Raw genomic sequence first — 27816 nt, forward strand, 5'->3', positions numbered from 1 at the left:
CGATACCATCAGCGTCAACGCTAAGCACAATTCAATCAAATGAAGACTTCACGATGCCTGTAGACGTCGAAATATTCAACCGAGGAATAGCAGCTATTCGTGTTTCGCCTATAGATTTAGGTAAGGTTAAAAATGTTCACTATCCTGAAAAAAAGTGCGCTGAAATCGTCGAAGGTGTACGAAGAAATCTTTTTAAATTAGACGCTAAAACAGAAAAAGCAAACGAGTTTAATGAAGTCATAGAAAATATGAAAATTAAATTTTTAAATTCAGCCACAAGGCAAGAAAAACTATCAATTTTATCATTGTTACCAAAATCATGGTCAGTACAAAAAATTGTAGACGAATTTAAAACTAGTAGAAATATGGCATCAGATGCAAGAAAGGAAAAAAATAATGTATTAGATTCATCTCAAGGTTCAAGCTCTGGAAAAGCTTTGAGTAATGAAACAAAAGAACTGGTTTTGAATTTTTTTGAGGACGATGATATAAGCCGTGCAATGCCAGGCCAAAGAGATTTTGTTAGCGTAAAGACAGGAAATAAGAGATTAGCTGTTCAGAAAAGATTGTTAATGATGACATTAAGAGAAGCTTTTAATCGCTTTAATGAAGTGTACGTCAATGTAAAAATAGGGTTTTCATCATTTGCAAGCCTCCGGCCAAGGCAATGTAAACTATTGACTATCACAGGAACACATAATGTTTGCGTTTGCACTACGCATGAAAATGTCAATTTAATTCTACATAGCTTAAAAAAATACAATGTCTTGAATGATCTAAAAACATTAACGAATAGATTACTTTGCGAAAATAAGACAACTCATTGCCATCTACGAAGATGTAAAAACTGCCCAGATACCTCAGTTTTAGAAGACAGTTTATTGAAACAACTGGAAGAAAACTTTGTTGAAAAGCTTTCATTCGAACAATGGGTTACCACTGACAGATGTGATTTAGAAACTATTGTAAAGCAAACCGATGACTTTGTTACATTTTTCAGCTCAAAATTAGAAAGTTTGATTCCGCATGATTTTGTAAAAACCGAATAATCCAATTTTTTGAAAACTACAAAACAAAACTTGCAAGATGGTGAATTTTTGGCTATTTGTGACTTTTCTGAAAATTACAGCTTCGTTTTGCAGGATGAAGTTCAATCACACCATTGGAACGTGCAACAGGCCACAATCCATCCTTTCGTAATATATTATACTGAAAATAGGCAAATTAAACATTTTAGCTTCATTATAATTTCAGAAGAACTAAGACATGATTCAGTCGCTGTTAATTTGTTTATTGATAAAATGATGAACTTTTTACAAATTGATCAAAATAAAAACATGAAAAAAATTATTTTATGTCAGATGGTGCTGCTTCACAGTATAAAAACCGAAAAAACTTTTCTAGCCTTTGTAAGTTTAAGTCAAAGTATGGTATTGACGCTGAATGGCATTTCTTCGCAACATCGCACGGAAAAGGTCCATGCGATGCTATTGGAGGTACGATAAAACGCATGGCTACCAGAGCAAGTTTAGCCAAAGAACGCGAACACCCGATAAAGACTGCAAGAGAGTTGTTTAATTGGGCAAACAAACGAAAAGAAGAAGAACTTACAAAGTTGTCATTTTGTTATTCTACTACAGAAGAATTCGAAAATATGTCTTTGCAGTTAAATAATCAATATAATAATGCAAAAACAATTCAAGGAACTCAAAAATTCCACTCATTTCTTCCTCTATCAGAAAATACAATAAAGGCAAAGCTTTATTCAAACTGCCCTGACAATGATGCCAAAATATTCGATATTGTTAAGAAAGTTGTGTAAACAATAATTTGATAAAAATACTGGAATAAAAATAAACTGATGTACAAAGTATAATGTTATTTTTTATTGCGCACAAATACCACCCCTGAAAAATAAGCCTTATTCGCTCTTTTGAATCTTGCTAATTGAGGAGCTTGCGATATGCAAGAGTTGAATGCACATTTGCAACACAATACACCAAAAACCACTGGAAGAAATCATTGTTCCTGATAGTGGGATTTTGTAACTTGTTTTTCAAAATACTTTTAAGGCAGAGAATTCCACTCAAATCTTTAAGCTGTCAGTGTCATTTTAACTCAAAATTTTCCAATCTTTCCGAAAAAAATACTTTTGAAACTGGAGAAACACGGAGTACATTCGAAAAGGGCTAAAACTTATTAAGTTATCAAAAAGATCAATATTAAATTAGTAATATCTTCTAAACGGTGCATCTTAGAAAAATGTTACCGAAGTACTTTTTTCTTGCAAATTTGATGTACTTTCATAAAATTAGGGCGACAAACTTTTTTGACTTTACTTAATAGCTTTTTTTGAAAACCGTTATTTTTTAAAACATTTTTTTTCATTGTAACCTGTTTTTCTCCAGAACAACCCACTGTGCACTAGGTAGCATTTTCAGTCAGCTATAACATAAGGATAATAAAAAAAATATTGACATGTCACTTTTGAGGGAAAATCTATATTTTAGTTCAAATCACAAAAACCAAACATATTTTTTTACCGTGCATATTTTCTCCATATAGCACCAACAATTTTCTAAAACTTCGCCGAAGACACCAAACCGATCGGACAAACCGTTTTCGAGATACAATTTTTTGAAGATATCATGTGCATTTTTCATAGGCCCTTCTCATAAGTAAGGCTAGATTAAAAATGGCGAACCAAGTATGCAAAACGGCGTTTTTGTTTCCCAAAAACTTGTATGCAAGGTTCCATTCAAATCAAAAAATACAAAAAATAAAAACTGGAAAAATTTCCCACTTGTTCGTGGAATCGCTCACCTTCCTTTGGTGGAACTGTCCCACGCGCGCTGCCATTTGACCATAGAGGCCATCCTGACAGTCTTGCGTATGCCTCTTGTGCCGCGCATTTCGAAGCACTCCATGTCCTCACTGATAAGAATGCTGATAGGCACCATACCAGTAATGACACAGAGAGCGTCGTGTGACACGGTACGGTACGCGCTTGCAACCCTCAGACACATAAGCCTGTAAGTACTTTCCAGCTTCCGTCGGTAGCATTCAGTACTTAGCGCGGTACCCCACGCCGGGCCGCCATAAGTAGGGACGTAGCAACACTAGCCAGAAGCTTGCGCTTACTGGCGTACACCGCAGAGCTATTGGACATCATCCGGGACAATAGCTGTGGAGGCTCTTTTACAGGCATAATCGACGTGGCCGACGTACCGAAGTTAAGCTTATCGTCGATCATCACGCCCAAGTGCTTGACAGAGCGCTTCGACAGGATAGTGCACTCTCCTACACTGATCTCCGTCTGCTGCGCCGACTGCATGTTGTTAACAACCGTCACCTCTGTCTTGTGGTGAGCCAGCTCCAGTTTTCTGGACCGCATCCACGCCTCCACAACCTTGATCGAGTGGTCGGTAGTCAACTTCACCTCCTCGATCGTTTCACCGTAGACTTCGAGCGTAATATCGTCGGCAAATCCGACAATCACCACTCCCACTGGGTACTCTAACCTCAACACCTCGTCGTACATGACATTCCATAACACCGGACCCAGGATGGAACCTTGCGGGACTCCTGAGTAGGGTGGGGCTAATTTCAAAAAATCTCTCCGATATATGATTTCCCAAGTGGAAAGTGATCTACTAGTCGAAATAAGTCAGCTGTACAAAAATGAGTGATTTCGGTTGATATTTAGGGGTGGCGCAAAGGGTTCAAGTGAAATTTTTGCTAGAACAAACTTTCAAAAATCATTTCAAATTTAATTTTCAAACTTATTTTTTCTAGACTAAATCGGTGATTCTGAAACCCAATTGGGCCAAATTTGTGCTTAAAATTGCGATATCTCTACTGGTTTCTGAGATATTTGAAAAAAAATGTCGTTTTTTAGTATTTTTTGGGTTGGGTACCAAAATATGACATTTTTTTTTAAATATCTCGGAAACCAGTAGAGATATCGCAATTTTGAGCACAAATTTAGTCCAATTGGGTTCTAGAATCACCGATTTAGTCTAGAAAAAATAAGTTTGAAAATTAAATTTGAAATGATTTTTGAAAGTTTGTTCTAGCAAAAATTTCACTTGAACCCTTTGCGCCACCCCTAAATATCAACCGAAGTCGCTCATTTTTGTACAGCTGACTTATTTCGACTAGTAGATCACTTTCCACTTGGGACATCATATATCGGAGAGATTTTTTGAAATTAGCCCCACCCTACTCCTGAGGTTATGTGAAAGCACTTCCGACCCACCTCCGTGTCGTAAACTAGTACGCGATTCTGGAAGTAGCTTCCGAGAATCTTGTACAAGTACTCCGGTATCCCCAGACGCAAGAGCGCATCGGCAATAGCAGCCCAACTGGCGCTATTAAATGCATTCCTTACATCCAGAGTCACTACCCCGCAGAAGCGAATTCCCCTCCTCTTAGGCTCGAGTGCTTTCTCGGCGGTTTTTGTAACCGACAAGATAGCGTCTACGGTGGACCTCCCCTTCCGGAAGCCATACTGGTTGCTCGAGAGACCATTTACGCCCTCAGTGAACCTCAACATTCTATTGAGGATGATCTTTTCGAGCACCTTCCCCGCCGTGTCAATCAAGCATATTGGTCTATATGCCGACGGGTCTCCGGGTGGTTTCCCCGCCTTTGGCAATAGTACCAGGCTCTGCCTCTTCCAAGCTTCTGGGAAAACTCCCTCGTCCAGGCATTTCTGCATAGCAGACCTGAACATCTCGGGAGCTTCTGCAATAGCTACTTTTAAGGCCAGGTTCGGAACTCCGTCCGGACCTGGGGCCTTACCTACGCTAAGAGACTTAGCTATCCCCGCAAGTTCCACATCGGTGACCCTTTCCTCATCGCCAGCTCCAGTCCCCGGCTGTCCTACGAAAGGAGGCCAAGGACTAGGATCATGACGCGGAAAAAGTCCTCCAATGATCCCCTCCAACATCTCTGGAGATTGCTCTATAGGAGCCATCACACCTCTCGTCTTGGCCATAACGACCCTGTAAGCGTCACCCCACGGGTTCGTATTGGCACTCTGACAGAGACCCTCAAAGCAGGCCTTTTTGCTTGCTCTTATCTCGGTCTTGAGCGCGGCTTTTGCAGCGGCGAACACCACCCGCCGTTCGTTTCACTCTTCCTCTGATCGTGCTCGCTGCATCCGCCGCCTAGCCCGTAGGCAGGCGCGGCGCAGGTCCGCAATCGCGTCGGTCCACCAGTTAGCCGTTGGCCTCTCATTTCTAGGGTGGACTCGCCTAGGCATGGTCGCATCACACGCACGTGAGAGCACCGCTACCAGCTCGTCGCCGTCTAAACCGATTAAGTTTCGCTCACGGCGGAGCGCTTCCCTAAACCTCTTCGTCGAAGTATGATGTCTTCCACCTACGAGGGCTTGGCCTTGGCCTAGCCGCCTCTTCTTCTATCCGCTGTCTGCTGTTGTTGTAGTCGATACTGTAGCGAACCGCCAGGTGGTCGCTGTGAGTGTAGCCGTCATCTACTCTCCAGTTCGAACTACTTGTTAAGCCAGGACTACATAAGGTCACGTCAATAATTGACTCCGCTCCGTTTCGACTATAGGTACTCTTGGTACCGACGTTAGCCAAGTCGACATCTAAGATGGCCAGTGCTTCTAGCAGGATCTGACCCCGCTGGTTCGTGAAACGGCTTCCCCATTCCACAGCCCAGGCATTAAAGTCACCCGCTATTACCACCGGCCTTCGCCCTGTTAGCACGGTCGTTAAGCGGTCCAGCATTTGCGTGAACTGCTCGATCGGCCACCGCGGAGGCGCATAACAGCTACAGAAGAAGACCCCGTTTACTTTGGCGACCACGAAGCCCTCATAGGTAGTAGACACCAACTCCTGCACGGGGTATTTACCCGTCGTCCATATCGCCGCCATTTTCCTGGTCCCATCCGAGGCCGAGTTGCCGTTGCCGGCGGGTACTCGGTATGGGTCCGAAATGATTGCGATATCCGTCTCCCACTCAGAAACCGCCTGACAAAGCAGTTGCTGAGCCGCATCACAGTGGTTCAGGTTCAGCTGCGTTACCTGCACTGTGATTTGTTGTTCACTGCGGCTTTCTTAAAGGCCGGGCACCCTGGACCACCCATCGTATGTCTGTTTTTCGAGGTTTTCCCGGTACAGATCATGCAGATGGGCGGACTCGTGCAGCTTTGGGCCTTATGACCTTCAGCGCCGCATCGCCTACACAGTTTGCGCCTGTCGGGGCCTTTGCAGTTCCACGACTTGTGTCCTGGTTCCAGACACCTGAAGCAAACCTCTGGTGGCTCGTGGAATGTCAGGTGACATACACACCAGCCCACCTTTATACTTCCTACTTTAACGGACTTTTTAACATCCGCCACAGGTAGCTGAACCAAGGCTATCTGTGTCCCTGCTGGCCCTCTCCGTAGCTTAACGGCTGCGGCGGCCACCTGCACATCGCACTGTTGCCGCAGTGCCGTGACGAGCTCTTCCACTTCGGTGATCTCGTCAATGTCTTTGACCTTCAGAGTCGCCTCATGTGTCAGAGCCCTCACCTGCACACCCTCACCAAGGACCTCTTCTGCCAGCCAAATGAATGATCTTCAGTTTTTCAATAGTCAACTCATTACTTCTTGACAATGAGAAGATGTCGAGGTCGACCTTAGACAGTTATTGAAATAAAGTGTTTTTGGAAAAAATGCGATGGAACTGATGGGTTGATACCTTTAAGGTGAAGCGAGGAAGCGTAATGATATTATTTGAGAACCATTTCAATATTCCGTGGCGTGGTTCTTTAAAATTTGATACATTCATGGGTGTTGAAGTTTAAAACAATGGAATTAATGTATTTGCAGAATCGAACATTCACTGTGACATCCAAAGAAAAGATATCGTGTGCATGCCTTGTGAAAAAAAAAATGACTATTCTGGATGATTGAACATTGTACACCCAGCTGCAATTTTTTTGACAGTATTTTATGATTGCGATGTTGAGCTTTTGTCATTTTTGCAGTTTTAGTATGCCTTGCGGTTGTATCTCAGACGACACCGGAGAGAAATGGAACAAGGTACTCATTATCGCATGGAGCATGCTGAAAGCGAGAACTGACATCGCCAAATTTCATTCGTCTTCGGCTGTTCGAGTCCGTATGAAGTTGATCATCAATATTAACTTCTTTTCTCGATCAGCCTAGATAGCTGTGTAGTGTCGGTAGCGATTGTCTCAATTGGCTAAGAATAACACTACGGACCGCCTGTTCCGGTGGTAAGAATCCACCAACAGGTGACCCCTAATTCATGGTGTGATGCGGCTTTATGCTTACCGTGCCTAGGAATGAATGGCTAGGGGGGTCTAATAAAAACCTAACCGCTAACGGAGCCTGTGGAGTACCAGGGCGCCCTCCACAGTATGTAGCCCTTACTGCGCTAACCGGAGCAATGGTACAGTGGACCTTGTGTTTCTCCGAGACAATCAGCTGCCCTTCTTTAGTCTCACTTGAGGCTAAATAAGGGCGGGATTATGAAGATGTTGTTAATTAGTTTAAATTTTCACCAATATGGTTTCGCATTATGCGATTTACACAGTGTATTCTGTGTATCCTCGCCTTTGGCGTTTTCCAATCGATACCGATTTGGTTTTATTGTTGCTGTTCTTTGTTGTGCTGCTGTTGCGAAGAGTTTAATCTTACCTAGTTTGGGTAGTGGCTACGGTTAGGATAGCTCAGATCAATCTTCAGCATAAAAGAACAGCAACGATCAATCTTTGCAGACTTATGCAAAATGGTACAGCCCAAGTGGCCTTGGTACAAGAACCTTACTTTCGTAAGGGAAATTTCTATCTAGGAAACCTTGTGAACCCGGTGTTTGCCACTTTCAGTAAACATGAAATGGCAAACTCGCGTGTCATGCCTCGAGCCTGTGTGCTTGTCGACAACGCAATAGTTGCTACACTCATCTCTGAACTAACCACCAGAGATGTATGTGCTATCACAATTGATGTATCTGTTGGAAACCTCAACAGGAAATACGTCTATTGTTCTGTGTATTTACCACATGATGAACCATCCCCTACGGATGCTTTCAAACAAGTCATCGCATACTGCACTTCAAAAGGCCTTCCGCTAATTGTTGGCAGTGATGCTAATGCTCACCATATCATCTGGGGCAGCTCAGACATTAACTTGAGAGGCTCCAGTTTGATGGAGTACTTAAGTACCGTCGTTGGGGGTGAGAATGGGTCAAAAAAGGGTATTCAAAGTTTGTTTGTTAAATAACAAATTCAATTGAAGTCGGAATAACTTTTTATTTGGTATATATACTCTTCTATGTGGTAGTAATAGTATGGCAAGAAAGTATCTCATTATATGAATTGCTTACTAAACTACAAATTATTGAAAATTGACCCAATCTCACCCCTTAGAGGGGGTGAGAATGGGTCAAAGTATTTGAAATCGCCTATCTAAGAATATAAGGTAATTTTATTGATCAAATCTAGTAAACCTACTTAAAATACAATGTAACCATGATGAATAAAAACTTAGGTAATTTTAAGAAATGATTAATCCATCTAAAAGAACTAATACAACCAAAAAAATGGTTGAAATTTGATAAAATAACGTTGGTATATTGTATCGTCATTTTTAGCTCCCACAATCATCCTCATTTAAAATTTCAACATCCATGAGAGGAGGTGGGATTACAATGAGCGAGGGGCGCATTGAAAGATTGATTGAAAAAAAAAAACATGCCAATCTCGTATGCCGCAATTCGACGTTCGTTAGCTCCCCGACATTGTGCTATGCTACCAGTTTTATTGCCCCGGTATTTCCTGGATCTCCCTACCGTCTGGTAGTTTCACGATATTTCCTTAAAATTTCAAAATTGAATGGAGAAGATGAACGCTATTAAGTTTATTTTGTGAGCTTACGATATTGCAGTATACTGAAGATTATCTGATGATTAGAGGAGCTGTCCAAACGCATGGGTTTATTGTTATAAATGATATTAGGCACTAAAAGTATGAACACACTCGCTTGACACTTCTTCGACATATTTTCGAAAAAAAAGGTCTTTTATGAAGATACCGTAAACATGGTACCACTCTAACGTCAAATGGGGACTGAATAAGTTGAATTTTTAGTTAAGGTTATGTGCACTCGATAACTTGCTTGACCCAATCTCACCCCCATTCTTAATATTTAGACATAGGGTCGAAAATATTGAATTTTTAAATTAAAAGAGCAATGACAGCCCGCTTTTTTCGTTGCATCTACTAGGCAATACCTACAGCTAACCACAAATAAGAAACTTTATGGTTAGGTACTTGTGTGAAACATTACGGAGGAGAAATTTTTTCAGAGTGATTTTCTAGTAGTTTCATCATATAAGTTTAACCACAAATTTAACAAAAAAAAATATTTTTGCTAAACATCTTATTCTGCATCATGACGTGTAAAAACATCTCCTCTTTGAAATAAAATAAAGTTTTCAATATAAATTAGCGATAGTTGATGAACTATTTCAAATTTTATGTTTCTCCGTTTTGACCCAATCTCACCCCCCAGACCCATTGTCACCCCCATCGACGGTAGTACAGATCTTGCATTACTTAACATAGGCAACCGCCCAACCTTCATGGTATCTGCTAGAGAGGAAGTGTTAGATATAACGCTTTGCTCTAGCAGAATTAGTCACGAGCTGACCAATTGGCATGTGTCAGATGAAGAATCTTTATCTGACCATCGCTATATCTCTTTTGAACATTTAAATGTTACTTCGCAAACATTGCGTTTCAGGAATCCTCGGTCAACAAACTGGGATCTTTATACTGATTTGGTTGCAGCCAAATTTCATGGATATTCACCATCCATTAACACTCCAAGTGATTTAGATGATGCCGTTGATACTACAACGACCTTCATCATGGAAGCTTTTGAAAAAGCATGCCCTCTACGGTCTGTGAAGATCACAAGAGGAACCCCTTGGTGGAACTCTGATCTGGCGAAACTCAGGAAACAATGTAGAAAGAGTTGGAACAGACGACGTTCGGCTGGTTCGGAGGCTTTCAGGTCGGCTCGCAAGGCCTACAGGAAAGCTCTCCGGTCTGCTGAACGATCCGGCTGGAAAAACCTTTGTACAAATGTTTCCAGCTTGAGTGAAGTCAGTAGGTTAAACAAAATCCTTGCGAAATCTAAGGATTTCCGGGTGAACGAACTTCGTTTGCCAAATGGCGATCTGACTTCCTCTGATGAGGAAGTTCTGGAATGCTTATTCAGCACACACTTCCCTGGATGTGTGGATATTACATCTTCGGATGATCCTGATGTCTTTTCTTGTAGTTATGATTCTTTAGCTTCGGCTCGGAGTATTGCAACTATAGAATCGATTGAGTGGGCTCTTAATAGCTTTGCTCCTTTCAAATCTCCTGGGGCAGATGGGATTTATCCTATTTTGCTTCAGAAGGGATTTTTCAAACATGTTTTGAAAAAACTACTTGTGTGCAGTTTTGCTACAGGGTATATTCCCAAATCCTGGAGGGATATTACTGTAAAGTTTATTCCGAAAGTGGGTCGTGCGTCGTATGAAGAAGCAAAGAGTTTCAGACCTATCAGTTTGACCTCTTTTCTTCTGAAATGCTTAGAACGCATTGTGGATCATCATATCCGTGATGTTCATCTGGCCAACGTGCCTCTTCATGTGAACCAACATGCCTACCAATCTGGTAAGTCCACTGTGACTCTTTTACACAAGGTTGTTTACGATATCGAGAAAGCATTCGCTCAAAAGCAATCTTGTTTGGGTGTTTTCTTAGATATCGAGGGTGCCTTTGACAACGTGCCTTTCGATGCCATATTGGAAGCCGCACGGAGTCATGGTATATCTCCAATGATTTCCAATTGGATTCACCAAATGCTCAAAAACCGATATCTCTTCTCGACATTGCGTCTAGCAGGGATTAGGAAATTGAGTGTTTGTGGATGCCCCCAAGGGGGAGTCTTATCACCGCTTTTGTGGAATCTCGTAGCAGATACGCTATTGAGGCAACTCAATAATAGCGGTTTTCCTACTTATGGTTTTGCCGACGACTACCTAACATTGTTAGTTGGTATGTGCATCAGCACCCTTTTCGACCTGATGCAAAACGCCCTTCAGGTAGTTGAGGGTTGGTGTCGCCAATATGGCCTTTCGGTTAATCCGAGTAAAACATCTATTGTTCTTTTCACGGAAAGGCGAAACCGTAATGGCGTTCGACCTTTGCGTCTCTTTGATTCTGAAATCGATGTGACTGAACAGGTAAAGTACGTTGGAGTCATTCTTGATTCCAAGCTTTCCTGGACACCTCACATTGAGTTCAGAATCAAGAAAGCTTGTATGGCCTTCGGGCAATGCCGGCGTACTTTTGGTACAACTTGGGGTCTAAAACCCAAGTATATCAAATGGATTTACACAACTGTGGTTCGGCCAATATTGGCTTATGGATGTCTTGTGTGGTGGCAAAAGGGTGAAGTGAGAACGGTCCAATCAAAATTAGGCCATCTCCAAAGGATGTGCTTAATGGCGATGTCTGGAGCGTTCTCTTCAACTCCTACGGCAGCGCTAGAAGTTCTCTTTGACGTTGCCCCACTACACATTCATCTCAAACAAGAAGCCCTTTCTTGCACTTACCGGTTACGGGTACTCGGTCTACTAGAGGAAACTCCTGTGAACCGCAGTTCAACACACACCTCGTTGTTTCCACTTTTGGTGAATTGGGACAAAATTGTCCTTGCTCCAAGTGATCTTACAATTGCTTGTAATTTTCCATATAGGACATTTTCCACGAAATTCCCTTCCCGGGAAGAGTGGACATCTGGTTATCTGGAAAGAAGTATTTCAGACGGCATCGTATGTTACACTGATGGCTCCCTTCTCGAAGGTCGAGCAGGTGCTGGTGTTTATTCTCGTGAGCTAAGGCTGTATCAGTCTTATTCACTTGGTAGACACTGTACCGTTTTCAGGCCGAAATCTTTGCTCTTATGTGCGGAGTGCAATCAGCACTTCAGCAGCACGTAATGGGCAAAGTAATATACTTCTGTTCAGATAGCCAGGCTGCTATTAAAGCACTTGCTTCGGCCAACTCCAGGTCGAAGATAGTTATCGCTTGTCGAACTCAAATCGAGGAGCTGAATTCAGCAAACGCTGTTCACCTTCTATGGGTACCTGGTCATTCTTCCATCGCTGGAAATGAATTGGCTGATGAGTTAGCTCGCTCTGGAGCATCACATGACTTCATTGGCCCTGAGCCAGCTATTCCAATATCGAAGTGTTGGATTAAGCTTCAGATTCACACCTGGGCTGTCACTCAACACAGACAATATTGGAATAGTTTGGAGTCATGTCGTCAAACCAAATTGTATAGTGCTGAGCCATCTCTACGGGTGGCGAAGTATCTAACTAATCTGTCTAAGCAGAATTGCAGCATGCTGGTCAAAGCATTGACTGGCCACTGCCGACTCAGCTATCACATGGCGAATATTCAGCAAGCTGATTCATTTGCCTGTGATAGCTGTGAATCCGATTATGGAACTTCGTATCATTTGATATGTAACTGTCCAGTTTTCGCGCAACTGCGTTTCCGAGAATTCGGTAAACACTTATTAAGTGAAACTGACTTCAGAAACCTGAATCTTCAGGATATTCTGTTGTTCTTAACCCGCTGTGGTAAAGAGCTATAGGCTCTCTTTCGCTTTATGCGTTATTACAGTGCCCTTTTCAGGGCGCTGTTTGAACCCATTGTGGTACGCTTGTGCGTTAGTACCCTCTTCCAGGGTATTTTTCCTATTTCCCTACCTGTCCCTATCCCCATCCAAATCCTTTTTCCTTCCTTTTCCCTCAGGTAGATGATGAAATAGGCTGTTATTTTGGCGATGGCACAAATGTCCCAAATGGAGGATAACGTGCCTCTGGAGCCGGCCTTCTGATACCTGATACCTGATTATCGCATGGAGCATGCTGAAAGCGAGAACTGACATCGCCAAATTTCATTCACTTTTCTATAGGTGAGTGTTTTCACCGGGGGTGGCGTAGAGGGTACTCATTCTCACAAGCCACCGCTCGAGAGGAATGGCTTGTCAGGTCTGGTATTGAATGGATGATTGGGAATGGTACTTGGTTAGGTCACTAACCAATAATGGAGCAACCGGATTCTGTCAGTTCTCACATCGTGGTATTGAAAAAGACCGCCGCAGCCGTTCAATTTCGGCTAAGAAAATCTGAAACTTTGCAGCACAGAAGTATACATATAAGAGGTAAAATTCTTGAGACATATAGTCTATTAACCCGGGAGCGGTCGCGTCGTGTACTGAGTACACGCACCATGAAAAATGCACGCTTTTGGTACATAGCGAGAGCGTGGCGTCGTTGCAGGTAGTCAAAGACGCGACTGCTCGAGGGTTAAACTATCTGCATAGACAAACAGACGTGACAGTTAACGAAAAAAAAATCGTGTCAGAACCTTAGCCACCCAATGTTAATTATGCTGTATTTGGTTGAGCAATCGTTTTTTCGGTATTTGTGAGTAAACGTAAATAAGCAAAAAAAAACATCAATGTAAGTATTGCCTATTGCGGAGATTTCTAGATTGCGGCGCAAAATAAAATGATTAAGCTCATTTTCAGCATAGGTGCATTATAAATATTTGTTTACAATGCAAAATATGGCCAATGGCGTACTCAATGACGCATTAAAGATCCACTCAACTAATTTCCGCGCAGGAGTCTAAACTGGTGGAATCTCTGAATATTTTAATCAATCGTTAAAAGGGTAATTGATGGAAATCAAGTAGAGTGTGATGTCGGTAATCCATCACGTATGCTTCCAGTTATGTGTATATGCACAGTATCACATGTAAGATGGATAGTCATAATAAAAAGTTTAAGGATTTCAACGTGTTTACTGCAACGAAAAAAAAAGCGTTTACGAAAAGTCATTGTTCACGCCGAAGCGTGAATGTTAATATTTTGGCCACTCATCCTAGCCCATAGTGCGATCAGAATACTCATCTGCTTCGAAATAAATTTTGCCTCTATGCATACACCCCAAACCCAACGACATCTTCCACACGGTTGGTCATCAATCAATATACAACCAGTCTGGATAATAATGCGCATCGCCAACGTGTTGGAACAATAGCCATTTGTAGTCTGGGCCGTCTCCACACTGATTCGCAACAAACCAGCAGTACTTAGTTGATCGCCGATCGAAACAGATCATATGATACAGCCGATGATCTGCGCTCCGCGCGCGACCTCTTGTCCTGCGTCCCCCTGCAGTTCACGAGTGGGGATAGCAGTTGGTGCCTTATTATTAGAACAACTCGATGTGTAAATATTGTGTATATAGTTTCAAATATATGTAGCAATAAAGTGATGACTCAATGTTATTTCTATGGCCCGAGCTCAAACTCGGATCTTTTCCTCGGCGTCAACAGTCATGTTGTCTTTGAATGATTTAGGTTATGGTTTAATTATATACAACATACAAAGCGATAAGTGAATTACACAAGTCAAAGTTTCCTGTAAAAGCCCGAGTTTGGAGCTGAAACAAGTTTGTTACATAAAGTACAATGATAAAAATAATTACGTTAATGTCATAGGAAACTTTGGTAAAGAAACACTTACTCGTAGAGTACACTTACTGTCACATAGCTCAATTCTCGATAGCGATTAGTCTTTTAGGAAGAGGAGATACAATGTATGAACATGAATTTTGTCGTCCTAAAAAAAAATGTCATGACAGTTTATTGCAGAGTAGGTTTTACCTCGCATGAATGGAAAGGATATTTAGTAACAGATTGATACTTATTATTTGTAAGCATTGTTTGGAAATATCAACGAGAGCGTCTAAAGCAGGGATGTACCAGTAAAAAAAAACTGTAACGAATAATAGTAAACAGATAAGAAAATTGAGAGTATATTGCATTGGGACGCTGAATGAACTGAAAAAAAACTATGTTTCGAATATAAAACTGTGAAAAGTTGTAAAAGATTATATAATAAAAAAAAACACATTTACGTTTTTGACTATACGCATTGGCAATACAATTACACTGTTAGAGGAATCTAATAATGCATTTACTGATTAGGGCTGTTTTGTTATTGTTTAAAGGATACTCAAGGGTATTGTAATCACCAATCGCAACACCCTTAACCGAGACAAAATAGAATCACATTTGTTGAAATGTCTACAAAAAATGCTTTCACATTGAAGTTTATTGTGCCCTGAACTGTTTGAAAGTCCAATAACTCCTCAGAGTCCCGAAATATTTATTGTTTCTACAATTATGTTTCGGCAATCCTTTTGTTAGAACAAATATAGTGTTTAACTAATGATACACATACAATAGTAGAAAATGTTCCTTTTAAATCGAATAAAACAACTACAACCGTCAACGTGTGGTATACAAATCAACCTAAACATGATCAGTAGGCCGTCCCTTATTTTGCAAAAATTGGAAATGTTATAAGTTCGTTAGTGGCAAATGATCGTTTCAGCTAAGAAATGATCGTGTCAAAATTTGAAGTCCGTATCTCAAGGCTAAGTGGTCCCTCAAGGGGCCTAAAGTTGTCAAAAATTGTATGGGACCAAAAAAACATGAAATTTTTTTCGACGAAAAAATACGCTATTCTACTAAAACCGGTGATTTTAGGACCCAAAAGGGCCAAAAATGTGCTTAGAATTGCGATATTTTTGAGTAAACGAACAAAATAGGGTAGGTTTCCTTCGGAATCTAAAAAAATGGTCAAAAATGCTGATTTTTCGGTTGTTTTTTGTCAATATCTCGGAAACGAGTAGAGATATCGCAAAACTAAGCACATTTTTGGCCCTTTAGGGTCCTAAAATCACCGGTTTTAGTAGAATAGCGTATTTTTTCGTCGAAAAAAATTTCATGTTTTTTTGGTCCCATACAATTTTTGACAACTTTAGGCCCCTTGAGGGACCACTTAGCCTTGAGATACGGACTTCAAATTTTGACACGATCATTTCTTAGCTGAAACGATCATTTGCCACTAACGAACTTATAACATTTCCATTTTTTGCAAAATAAGGGACGGCCTAATGATCAGCTTCAATATGATAAATTTCGTTAAAAATAATTAGGAATTTGACCTCGCTTCAAACTTCCATAGCGATGAAGGGCAATATGCATAAATAAAGTATTTCATAGCCTATGAATCTTGTGTGTGTTTTGTTACCATTTGCATCATTGGCTACATTTTAATATTTGCCAAGGCCATGGAAAATTTTGGCTTATAAATACTGCGAGTAAACTAAGAAAAACTTATCATAGAAATTTCAGACGTTAGCAGACAAATTACTTCTTTTCGGTCATTACATTTCGTTGTTCTGAAATATGCCATTTGTAGTCTGATCTGAAAAAAATCAGAGGTGAAGGATGATAATTATGCGACTTTATTCAAATATGTTTGAGAAGCTGTTCATTTTGTAGTCGTTGATATGCTTAATCAAGAGAGTAACCCATCTAAGGAATGTTGTTGCCAGTCGTCGAATAATGATATAAAAATAATTGTTCTACAAATTACGTTTGAACTTAGTACAAAATAGTAATATTCATAGCAGGTATGTGATACTGATAACCTTGGATTACTGACTTCTGTTTGAGGAAAGGCGGATAGTTGAATAGTGCTCGAATGTTAGGGTTTGCAAAGCATTAACATGTGATATAACCTGAAATAACGTTTTAACTGTTTCTCACATACTCACATGTAATTGATGTTTAAATACTTATTTCCACATGTGTTTGAGCCGGTGGTAATACTTAGTCTAATAAAATTTATAAAACGATTTCCCGAAAAGGAATAACATTAGATACAAAATTACAATCTCTTTTTCCAGAGAAAAGGGGATGTGGTAGATCCTCTATTAATGTCCGTTTTCACTTCGTCTACCTCGCACGCACACGGGTGCTACACGATTAGTAATGCGCGTTGATCGATTCAGTCAGTCTCTTCCCTGCCCTGCGCCAGCATGGTTCGTCCTCCTCCGCAGCGCGTGTGGCATTAACAGATGAACAATAATAATTATTAGATCTTTTATGATCGTTACCACAGGGGTCCTTGAGCAATGATACCTTTGGGGAATCTAATCAACAAGTTGGACATTTTAGAAGAAGTTGAGGATTCTTAAGGGACATTGGAGATTTTTAGGTGATATTGGGGATTTTTAAGGAACATTGGGGTGGAGCGGACCTGGTGTGATGGTTAGAATACTTGACTATCACGCCGAGGACCTGGGATCGAATCCCACTCCCGACAAACTCGCAAAATGTGAGTTCTTCCTTCGGAAGGGAAGTAAAGCGTGGGTCCCGAGATGAACTAGCCAAGGGCTAAAAATCTCGTTAATACAGATAAAAAAAAAAAAAAAAGGAACATTGGGGATTTTTAGGAGATATTGGGGAGGGTAAAGGGAACTTAGGAATCATGGGGGTCCTTGGGAAATGATACCTTTGGGGAATCTTATCAACAAGTTGGATATTTTAGGAGAAGCTGATTATTCATAAGGAACATTGGGGATTTTTAGGAGATATTGGGGAGGGTAAAGGGAACTTAGGAATCACGGGGATCCTTGGGAAATGATACCTTTGGGGAATCTAATCAACAAGTTGGACATTTTAGGAGAAGTTGGGGATTTTTAAGGAAAATTGGAGATTTTTAGGAGATATTGGGAAGGGTAAAGGGAACTTAGGAATCATGGGGGTCCTTGGGAAATGATACCTTTGGGGAATCTAATCAACAAGTTGGATATTTTAGGAGATGTTGGGGATTCTTAAGGAACATTGGGGATTTTAAGGAGATATTGGGGATGGTGAAGGAAACTAAGGAATCATGGGGGTCCTTGGGAATCTTTGTAAAAATTTATTTATATGAATCCCTTCATCTGACCTGATGTCTCAATGAAGTTGGACAGGGAAAAGCCACATTGAAAACAAGGGGGCATAAAAACCCTGTATCTTAAAAAATAAAAACAATGAAAACAAACAATGCAAAACGGGAACATACACAATCTAGTCACACAATAGAAGCTATACGAACTAAAACTTAACTAACAGTGATGTCGTTATACTAAAATATGAGGTCTTTTCCGATGAATTCAAATCCTTGCATTGCTGAAATGAGCTGAAAATTGTCGCTGAAGAGCAGACACTGGCACATCGAAGTCGTATAAATGAGACACTTCATTGAAGGTAGCCGACACAAATCGAACAGGATCGTGCTGCCCATAGAGACTATTCCGGGAATCCAAGTGTTCGCGCCCGCCGCGGGTTGTTCTTTCGGACACTTGATTGGAAACTCGTTAATTATCGGCGGAAACACTTTTATTTACGCGAACACCAAACTACTTTATTACGAAAACGAAAAGAGGAGATGTTTCCTCCGCGGCGGTTTATTTCTACTGACTTACAAAACAGCTGATTTGTTTATCTGCTACCTACTCTACTCATCGCTTATGTATTACGCAGCCGGCGACACGATCGCCAGCTGCAGGTATATAAGGTTTTTAGATTCGGCTCGATTCAGAGAGAGTGAGAGTTTGGACACGGTTGGCTACCTAGGGATGCGCAAGTAAACTTGGCATCGATGTTTTTGTGTATCTCGCTCTAACATTAGCCGGCCGCCTTGAAATCTGTGATTTCAATTGCTCTCTTACTTTCTCTCTCTAACTTACACAATAATTACTGCTATTGTAACATACACAAATTTTGTCGTTTGTTTTGATCACAACATTCTACTACTGGTTTCACTTCTTCTGCTCTTATATACTCTACGGCCTATATACTGTCGACCTCGCTGACCGTTGCTGGTGCTACTACTGACCTAGTTTTCTGATCTACTGTTTGTTGTTGTTTATAATTTGGCTGCACTCGACCGGAGTGCATAGCTGTTGATCGTAGTGCATCGAATTTCATCATTTTCACCGCTAAAAGATGTGCTGAATCGGGACGAATGAACTCGTATGTACCGGTACTGATGCTGCTGATCTCACGGACACGAAGGACGTACTGGAATTTGGTGATGACAATGACCTTGGAAGGAATCAGGTGAGTGGGAGTGCCGTATGCTTACTACGCCGATCGGGTTGTCTGCAGCTCGCCGCAGGTCAAGTCGCTGAAAAAGATGAAAGGGTGCTTTTTTACCTTTATAATCAAAAATTAAAGCGACTTGCCTGGAACGGAGGCCAACCTGGCCTCCGTGCGTGCCGGGTGGCACTGGTGACAGATCTTCTTCGTATAGGAATGATCGTTCCTGCTGGATATGAAATTGATGAACGATTCTTTCAGGTTCTGTATCTATTTTCCTCGATGAACGTTTGGCGAATTGCCGGCGATGGTCGTGGGAAGTACTGACTGGACTGGATCATGGCTGGACTGCGACGACGGAATCTCGCCCTGGACGGTGGAATGTCGGTGGTACGAATGGCTGCTAAACAACTACGGCAACGGGTTGTCGCGTTGGGACGGTGGGATGTCGTCGAAACGGATGTTTTCGAAACTGCAAAGACGGGTTGTCGTGCAGGAATGACAGATTCCCGTCGGAACTTGTACTTGTCGTTGGAGATGGGTGAAATATAGCGCTGTAAGAGATGAGAGGGTGCTTTTTCATCTTTTTAATCACATTACGAAAAGACTTCCCTGGAACGGAGGCCGGCGGGCCTCCGCGGGTACCGGACGGTACCGATGCTCCTCTCACTCTAGTACAGAATAGACGGGTTGGCTCTGCGGTGTTGAACGAAGCTTGGCTGAATACACACTGACTGCAAACTGCTACGACGGATTGTCGAGCTGGGACGGCAGTGCGCCGTCGGAACTGGTAATTGGTTGATCTGCGGCGATGGATGTCGCGCTTGGACGGGACTGCCGTCGGAACTGATGGCTGCGGATCTGCGGCAACGTTTGTCGCGCACGAACGGGATTACCGTTGGAACTGGTGAATGTGGATCTGCGACGACGGATTGTCGTGCTGGGACGGAACTGCCGTCGGAACTGCTGACTGGAAACTGCAACGACGGGTTGTCGTGCTGGGATGGCGGGTTGCCATCGGAACTTGGACTGCTCGGCTGACTCATTTCGGTGGTGATGTTGCATAGTCGCTATCGCTGAAACAGATGAGAGGGTGCTTTTTTACCTTTATAATCAAATTAAATAAGGACTTGCCTGGAACGGAGGCCATCATGGCCTCCGCGGACGCCGGCTGGCATCGGAATCCTTCTCTCTGTTCACGCTATGATGACTTTCTGGGTATTACCTACGGGCTGCTACTAGTTTGACGAAGCTACGTACTGTGAACGTCGATCTCACTGGCCAAGCTAGATGACGACCACTTGTAACACGCCAAGGGCAGGATGCGCACTCCTGTCCTCTTCCAGAAGCGGTTGCAGGTTACCTCGAAGAGTCAAATTTGGTGCTGATTGTAATGAGGGTCTGACTGGGCGCCGAAAAATTGACGCTTAACACCGCTAACGTTATTCATGCTTGAACGAACTAGACTTCATGCAACATCTGGCCACCACCGAAACTATACAGACCTCGACTGACAGGGGTACGCTTGACGGGCTCGATTGGTCGATTGGAGACTGCTCCGGATTACCGGAGCCAAGGGCGATCGTGACTGGGAAAAATGAGCGGGTTACTTTTTGGAAAATTACAATGTACAAACAACTTAACTGGTGTGCGGAGGCCGATGGATTCGACCTCCGCCGGTGGAGGAGCCTTAGTTCTCCCCGTTCGACGATACAATATTATCACGGATGGGCAGAACGCAGATTTTCGATACTGCTCTGCGGTAGCTGCCGTCTTTGGTCTTGACTGTTACGACCCGCACATTCCCGTCTTCGCCAGCGTGAACGTCTGTCACCCGGCCGAGCTGCCACTTCAGAGGCGGTCGTTCTTCATCCTTCAGGACTACCATGGTTCCTACTGCCACGTTGTTCCGATGTACAGTCCACTTCGTACGGTTGTGGAGTTCCGACAGGTACAGCTTGGACCAGTTTTTCAACAACTGCTGGACGTGCCGTTGAACCTTTTGGAGGGTTGAGCGGCGGTTCTTGATTGACGCGGGACGAAACTGTTCACCAACGCATAGTACTCCTTCTTCGAGTTGCGAATTCAGAGCTAGGATCTTCGACGATTCTCTAACTCTTCTGCTGGTCGTCAGGTCTGCCAACTCTGTTTGCGACTTGATGCGGAAACGTAAAATCCATGCAGCGTGGCGCTGGAGGTTGCTTAACGATGATCGGAGGCTGAAGACATCGCTTGGTTCGATGACTGGAAGTACTGCAGAGACGTCCCTGACCTCGAGATCTATCGGATCGAATTCGTCTTCACTGATCAGTGGGGTTGATAGCCAGTTGCATTCGTCCGACCTCAGCCAATGCGGTCCACTGAACCAGAGCGATCTGTACTGCAACTGTATAGGAGCCATTCCGCGGGAAATGATATCCGCCGGATTCTGCAGTCCAGCAACGTGGTTCCAGACGCTGTCCTTCGTAATGTGCTGAATCTCCGAAACCCTATTTGCGACGAACTGCTTCCATCTTGACGGCGGCGACGATAGCCAGCACTTGACGGTGGTTGAGTTCGTCCAGGAGAAGGACCTTGCACGTATACCATACCATATAAATGTTGATTGGTAAGGGCACCAAACAACGACAGCGAACTCCAAAATCGATCGCACTAACGCACAATAAAGTGATCGCAGGCAGTGCGGATCCTGAAATCCTTTGGCAATTTTCATTATGAAACCAAGCTGTCGGTTAGCTTTGGATATGACCTCATCACGATGAAACCGGAACGTAAGTCGGTCGTCAAGCGTAACTCCCAAGTCCTAGATGCGATGAACTCTTTCGAGGCTTCTTCCGGAGAGTTTGTAATCGAAAATGATAGGTTTGAGTTTTCGGCTAAACGTTATGACTTGGCACTTCTCGATGCTAAGTGTAAGGCAGTTTCCCGCACACCACTGCTCAAAACGTTTAAGCAATTCCTGGAGAGCAAAACAATCATCAAGGCACTCTACGATCATATAAATTTTCGCGTCGTCAGCATAAAGAAGTTTTACACCAGATGGTAGGATCAGCGTCACGTCATTAATAAAGAGTGAGAACAATAACGGGCCTAGATTGCTGCCCTGTGGTACGCCAGACAGGCTGACGAAGGGGGCAGAATAAGCGGATCCAATTTTCACACGAAGCGATCTTCCCATCAAGTACGATCTAAACCAGTCAACACCTGCAGCAGATACGCCCAAATTTTCAAGTTTTTGCAGTAGAATATGGTGGTCGACTTTATCGAACGCGGCCTTGAGGTCCAAATAAACAGCGCCGACTTGCTTTCCATTGTCAACTGCTTGTATGCAAGTTGAGGTGAATTGAGATAGGTTCGACATGACTGACCTTTTTGGAAAGAATCCGTGCTGGTCAGTAGATATGTACTGCTTGCAATTAGCAAATAACACGTTGTTGACAATGAGTTCGAAAACTTTCGAGCAGGTTGATAAGGTGGTTATTCCACGATAGTTATCGACATTACATTGATCCCCTTTCTTATGTACTGGAAACAGATATGAAAACCTCCAGCTCTACGGAAATAGTCTGTTTTGAAACGATAGGCTGAATATTGTTGTCAAAGGCTTCAGTAACGCAGAAGTACATCGTTTCAACAACGCCGAAGGAATCCCATCTGGACCAGCGGAGAAGGAGAGTTTGAGTTTCCGAATGGGGTTAGACACATCTTCTTAACCCTCTAATACCCAATCCCGCCTTTAGACGGGGTATAGTTTGAGCATTTTTGTAATTTTTGTTTCGCGGAAAATCAAATTTTTCATATTTTTGGCTGATATTTAGGACTGTTTTGTATACCTTAAAATGGTTTTTGGTGTATTTTAAAGCGTATTTACATTTTTTAAAAATCATTGAAAAATTGATGTTTTAGTCACCTTTTAGAAGTCATTGTTTATTTTGTATTGAATCGCTACAATTAACATATTTTAAATTTTTCCCAAATCATTCTATCCTTGTTTAATAGTTTAAGGGAATCGAATACACTCTAAAATTATTTTCCTTGAAATTACACGGAAAATAAAATTTTCTGTGAAAAAAATTTAAAATAATAATATTTCATTAATTATCATAAAATCTCAAAATGTTTTTATCTCAAAAAATCCGTTCCCCAAAATGGCTTCCAGGAAAAATATTAAAGTGTGGGGATGTTCAAAAATAAAAATTAGAAAAATCAAAAACTGAAATTCACGAAATCGAGAATTAAAAAGAATCATCTTCCAAAACATGTTTAAATCGATTTTAGATGACGAAAAATAATATTTAGACCAAAATAAAAAAATTGGGTATTAGAGGGTTAACCAATGTCAAAAAGATCAAAATCCAAAACGTCGGAAGGAGTTTCCCGAAGGGCTACGATGGTCTGCGACGGTTGCGCTGCAGAATTGTTGAAGGCGGATCTGAACTTGGCAGCAAAAAGTTCACACTTCTCTGTGGCGGTGTCAGCTGATAATTCTCCGTGGTACATCGTAGTTGGCAGTCCATCAAGGCTAAAATATAAACGACTCATAAGAAAGTGATCATTCGTCATAAATAATTCCAAAAGTCCCAGTGAAGAAACAGGGGTGTAAGCAGTAATAAATAACAAAAGTTCCATAAACAAATAGAAAAGTGCATAAATAAATCAAAAGTTTCCATAAATAATTGATTTTTGAGCAATTAAAAACGTCAAAAATGCAATGAATAATTCAACTGTTGCAATAAAAAAAGCCAATTTTCCCACCAAAAAACTTCGAATTTTCCATAAATAAATCCGATTTTTCTATAATAAATTAGAAAATTCACAATAAAAAAATATCGAAAAAGCAATAAATAATTCAAAAAGTACAATAACAAAAAATAAATTATCAATAAATGTCAAAAAACGAGCAATAAACGTAAATGCATTTTCAGCCAAAAATTACATAGACCAAGCGGCGAAGCCGCATAGAGGATTGAGGAACTGAGGCGGCAGAAGGCCGCCGAAGTTTCCGATATCCGATGCACCGCAACTGCATCGATTCGGTTCTAGGCAAACCACAGATTCAAGAATTTGCCCGGTATAATGCAAACATAGATGTTATCCCTTTTTTTAGGTCCGACGAGCGATAGCGAGTTCGGACAGCAAGCAATTGCTCGGTAAATTGCAATCATAGTTACACAAGCTTTTCAGTCGATTCAGACATATAAGTGCGATTCAGCATTTCACTGTCTCATACTTTTCTGCATTTGTTTTTCATGGGTAAATTCGTCATTTTTTATTGCATTTTTTGAATTTTTTATTGCTTTTTCGATATTTTTTTATTGTGAATTTTCTTATTTATTATGTAAAAATCGGATTTATTTATGGAAAATTCGAAGTTATTTGGTGGGAAAATTGGCTTTTTTTTATTGCAACAGTTGATTTATTCATTGCATTTTTGACGTTTTTAATTGCTCAAAAATCAATTATTTATGGAAACTTCTGATTTAATTATGCATTTTTCTATTTGTTTATGGAACTTTTGTTATTTATTACTGCTTACACCCCCTGTTTCTTCACTGGGACTTTTCGAATTATTTATGGGAAATTTTAAATTTATTATGGAACGTTTAATTGTCTGCCGTCCATCAACGTTACGTTTGGTTTTCACAAACGACCAAAACTGCTTGAGATTTGATCGCAAGTTACGCTGTGTATTGCTGATGAAGCGGGCATATAGATGTTGATTATATCTCCTGTACCTGCTGCTCGCGAGGTTGAACTGCAGCTTAAGAACTACAGAGCGGTGGTTGCAATACCGGCGTAACGCAGACGAACGACGTCGTTTAAGACGTTTCAGCTTGCTGTTGGACCACGCTGGCTTTCTCGGGGTTCTTTTCATCGGTACATGATCAGCAATAGCATTGGCAATAACATCGGAGAAATAATCCACAGCATCATCAACATTTTGGAACGAGTAGATTTGATTCCAGTCGGCGGCAAGCAGAGCATCATTAAGCGCAACGTAGTCGGCTTTGCGGAAATCATAGCTGTTCAACTCATGAGTATCTTCAAAAGCTATAGGTGCCGAGCAAGATAAATCCATTTCAATCGGGGGATGACTAACATCGATGGGAATTAATGGTTCAACAGCAACTCGGACAGTGTCCGTCAATCGTCGGGCTTCCGGTATTAGACGAAATCCACCGCACAGCTGATTGATTGTAATCGCCAAGCACAAGAGCCATGTCATTGGTTTTGAGATTGGAAACAACGGAGCCAAGAGAGTTCACGTGTTGATGAATAGCATTGATATCGTTCTTGAGATTGGGCGGTAAGAATGAAATGATACCTTTGGGGAATCTAATCAACAAGTTGGATATTTTAGGAGAAGTTGGGTATTCATAAGGAACATTGGGGATTTTTACGAGATATTGGGGATGGTAAAGGGAACTTAGGAATCATGAGGGTCCTTGAGAAATGATACCTTTGGGGAATCTTATCAACAAGTTGGCCATTTTAGGAGATATTGGGGATTTTTAAGGAACATTGGGGATTTTTACGAGATATTGGGTAGGGTAAAGGTAACTAAGGAATCATTGGGGTCCTTGGGAAATGATACCTTTGGGAAATCTAATCAAAAAATTGGATATTTTAGGAGAAGTTGTGGATTTTTAAGGAACATTGGGGATTTTTAGGAGATATTGGGGACGGTAAAGGGGCCATGGCGGTCCTTGGGAAATGATACCTTCGGGGAATCTAATGAACAAGTTGAACATTTTAGGAGAAGTTGGGGATTCATAAGGATCATTGGAGATTTTAGGAGATATTGGGTAGGGTAAAGGGAACTTAGGAATCATGGCAGTCCCTGGGAAACGATGCCTCTGGGGAATGAAATCATAAAGTTGGACATTTTAGGAGAAGTTGGGGATTTTTTGGAGATATTGGGGAGGGGAAAAGGGAACTCAGGAATCATGGCGGTCCTTGAGAAATGATACCTTTGGGGAATCTTATCAACAAGTTGGACATTTTAGGAGATATTGGGGATTTTTAAGGAACATTGGGGTTTTTTACAAGATAATGGGTAGGGTAAAGGGAACTTAGGAATCATGGGGGTCCTCGGGAAATGATACCTTTAGGGAATCTAATCAACAAGTTGGACATTTTAGGAGAAGTTGGGGATTCTTAAGGGATATTGGGGATTTCTAGTCGATTTTGGGAATTTTTAAGGAACGTTGGGGATTTTTACGAGATATTGGGTAGGGTAAAGGGAACTTAGGAATCATGGGGGTCCTTGGGGAATGATACCTTTGGGGAGTCTAAACAACAAGTTGGAAGTTGGACATTTAAGGAGAATTTGGGGATTCTTAAGGGACATTGGGGATTTTTAGGAGATATTGGGGAGTTTTAAGGAACATTGGGGATTTTTATGAGATATTGGGGCGGGTTAAAGGAACTTAGGAATAATGGGGAACCTAATCAACAAGTTGGACATTTTAGGAGATTTTGGGGATTTGCAAGGAACATTGGGGATTTTTAGAAGATATTGGAGAGGGTAAAGGGAACTTAGGAATCATGGGGGTCCTTGGGAATTGATACCTTTGGGGAATCTAATCAACAAGTTGGCCATTTTAGGAGAAGTTGGGGATTTTTAAGGAACATTGGGGATTTTTACGAGATATTGGGTAGGGTAAAGGTAACTAAGGAATCATGGGGGTCCTTGGGAAATGATACCTTTGGGAAATCTAATCAACAAGTTGGATATTTTAGGAGAAGTTGGGGATTTTTAAGGAACATTGGGGATTTTTAGGAGATGTTGGGGAGGTTAAAAAGAACTTAGAAATCATGGGGGTCCTTGGGAAATGATACCTAAGGGGAATCTAATCAACAAGTTGGACATTTTAGGAGATATTGGGAATTTTTAAGGAACATTGGGAATTTTTAGGAGATATTGGGGTGGGTAATGGGAGCTTAGGAATCATGGGGGTCCTTGAGAAATTATACCTTTGGGAAATCTTATCAACAAGTTGGACATTTTAGGAGAAGTTGGGGATTCTTAAGGGACATTGGGGATGATGATTCCTATGCTTCCTTTACTCTCTCCAATATCTCCTAAAAATTACCAATGTTTCTTAAAAAAACCCCTTCTTCTGCTAAAATGATCAACTTGTTGCTTAGGTTCCCCAAAGGTATAATTTCCCAAGGATCCCCATGATTTCTAAGTTCCCTTTACCCTCCCAATATCGCCTAAAAATCCCCAATGTCCCTTAAGAATCCCCAACTTCTCCTAAGAGGACCCGCATGATTCTTAAGTTCCCTTTTCCCCTTCCCAATATCTCCTAAAAATCCCCAATGTTTCTTAAAAATCCCCAATATCTCCTAAAAATCCCCAATGTTCCTTAAGAATCCCCAACTTCTCCTAAAATGTCCGACTTGTCGATTAGATTCTTCAAAGGTATCACTTCCCAAGGACCCCCATGATTCCTAAATTCTCTTTTTCAGCCCCAATATCTCCTAGAAATCCCCAATGTTCCTTAAAAATCCCCAATATCTACTAAACATCCCAATGTTCCTTAAGAATCCCCAACTTCTCCTAAAATGGCCAACTTGTTGATTAAATTCCCCAAAAGTATCATTTCCCGAGGACCGCCATGATTCCTAAGTTCCCTTTATCCTTCCCAATATCTCGAAAAAATCCCCAATGTTCCTTAAAAATCCCCAATATCTCCTAAAATGGCCAACTTGTTGATTAGATTCCCCAAAGGTACCCAGGTAACC

General features: G+C 41.6%; 2 protein-coding genes across 9 annotated transcripts in view; one reads left to right on the forward strand and one right to left on the reverse strand.

The window, feature by feature from the left end:
• Positions 1-27816, forward strand: part of LOC134285314 (glutathione hydrolase 1 proenzyme-like) — a 768131-nt gene that overhangs the window by 194044 nt on the left and 546271 nt on the right. The gene's annotated exons all lie outside the window — the stretch shown is intronic.
• LOC134285311 (uncharacterized) lies at positions 17225-27227 on the reverse strand. 2 transcript variants are annotated; one of them, XM_062845872.1, is made up of 2 exons: positions 20571-27227; positions 17225-20491 (listed from the first exon to the last, which is right to left on the reverse strand). In XM_062845872.1, exon 1 carries the CDS (start codon positions 21776-21778, stop codon positions 20756-20758), a length of 1023 nt encoding a protein of 340 aa, XP_062701856.1. In that variant the 5' UTR covers positions 21779-27227; the 3' UTR covers positions 17225-20491; positions 20571-20755. The 2 variants fall into 2 exon arrangements, with proteins under 2 accessions (XP_062701856.1, XP_062701857.1); XM_062845873.1 differs by having other exon boundaries at positions 17225-20266; positions 20326-27227.

The sequence above is a fragment of the Aedes albopictus genome, chromosome 1, assembly GCF_035046485.1.
Source record: "Aedes albopictus strain Foshan chromosome 1, AalbF5, whole genome shotgun sequence".
Lineage (NCBI taxonomy): Eukaryota > Metazoa > Arthropoda > Insecta > Diptera > Culicidae > Aedes > Aedes albopictus.

What these genes read in the sequence shown, in the direction of transcription:
- LOC134285311 (XM_062845872.1), bottom strand. Translation starts at nt 21,778, where the DNA reads ATGAAAATTGCCAAAGGATTTCAGGATCCGCACTGCCTGCGATCACTT.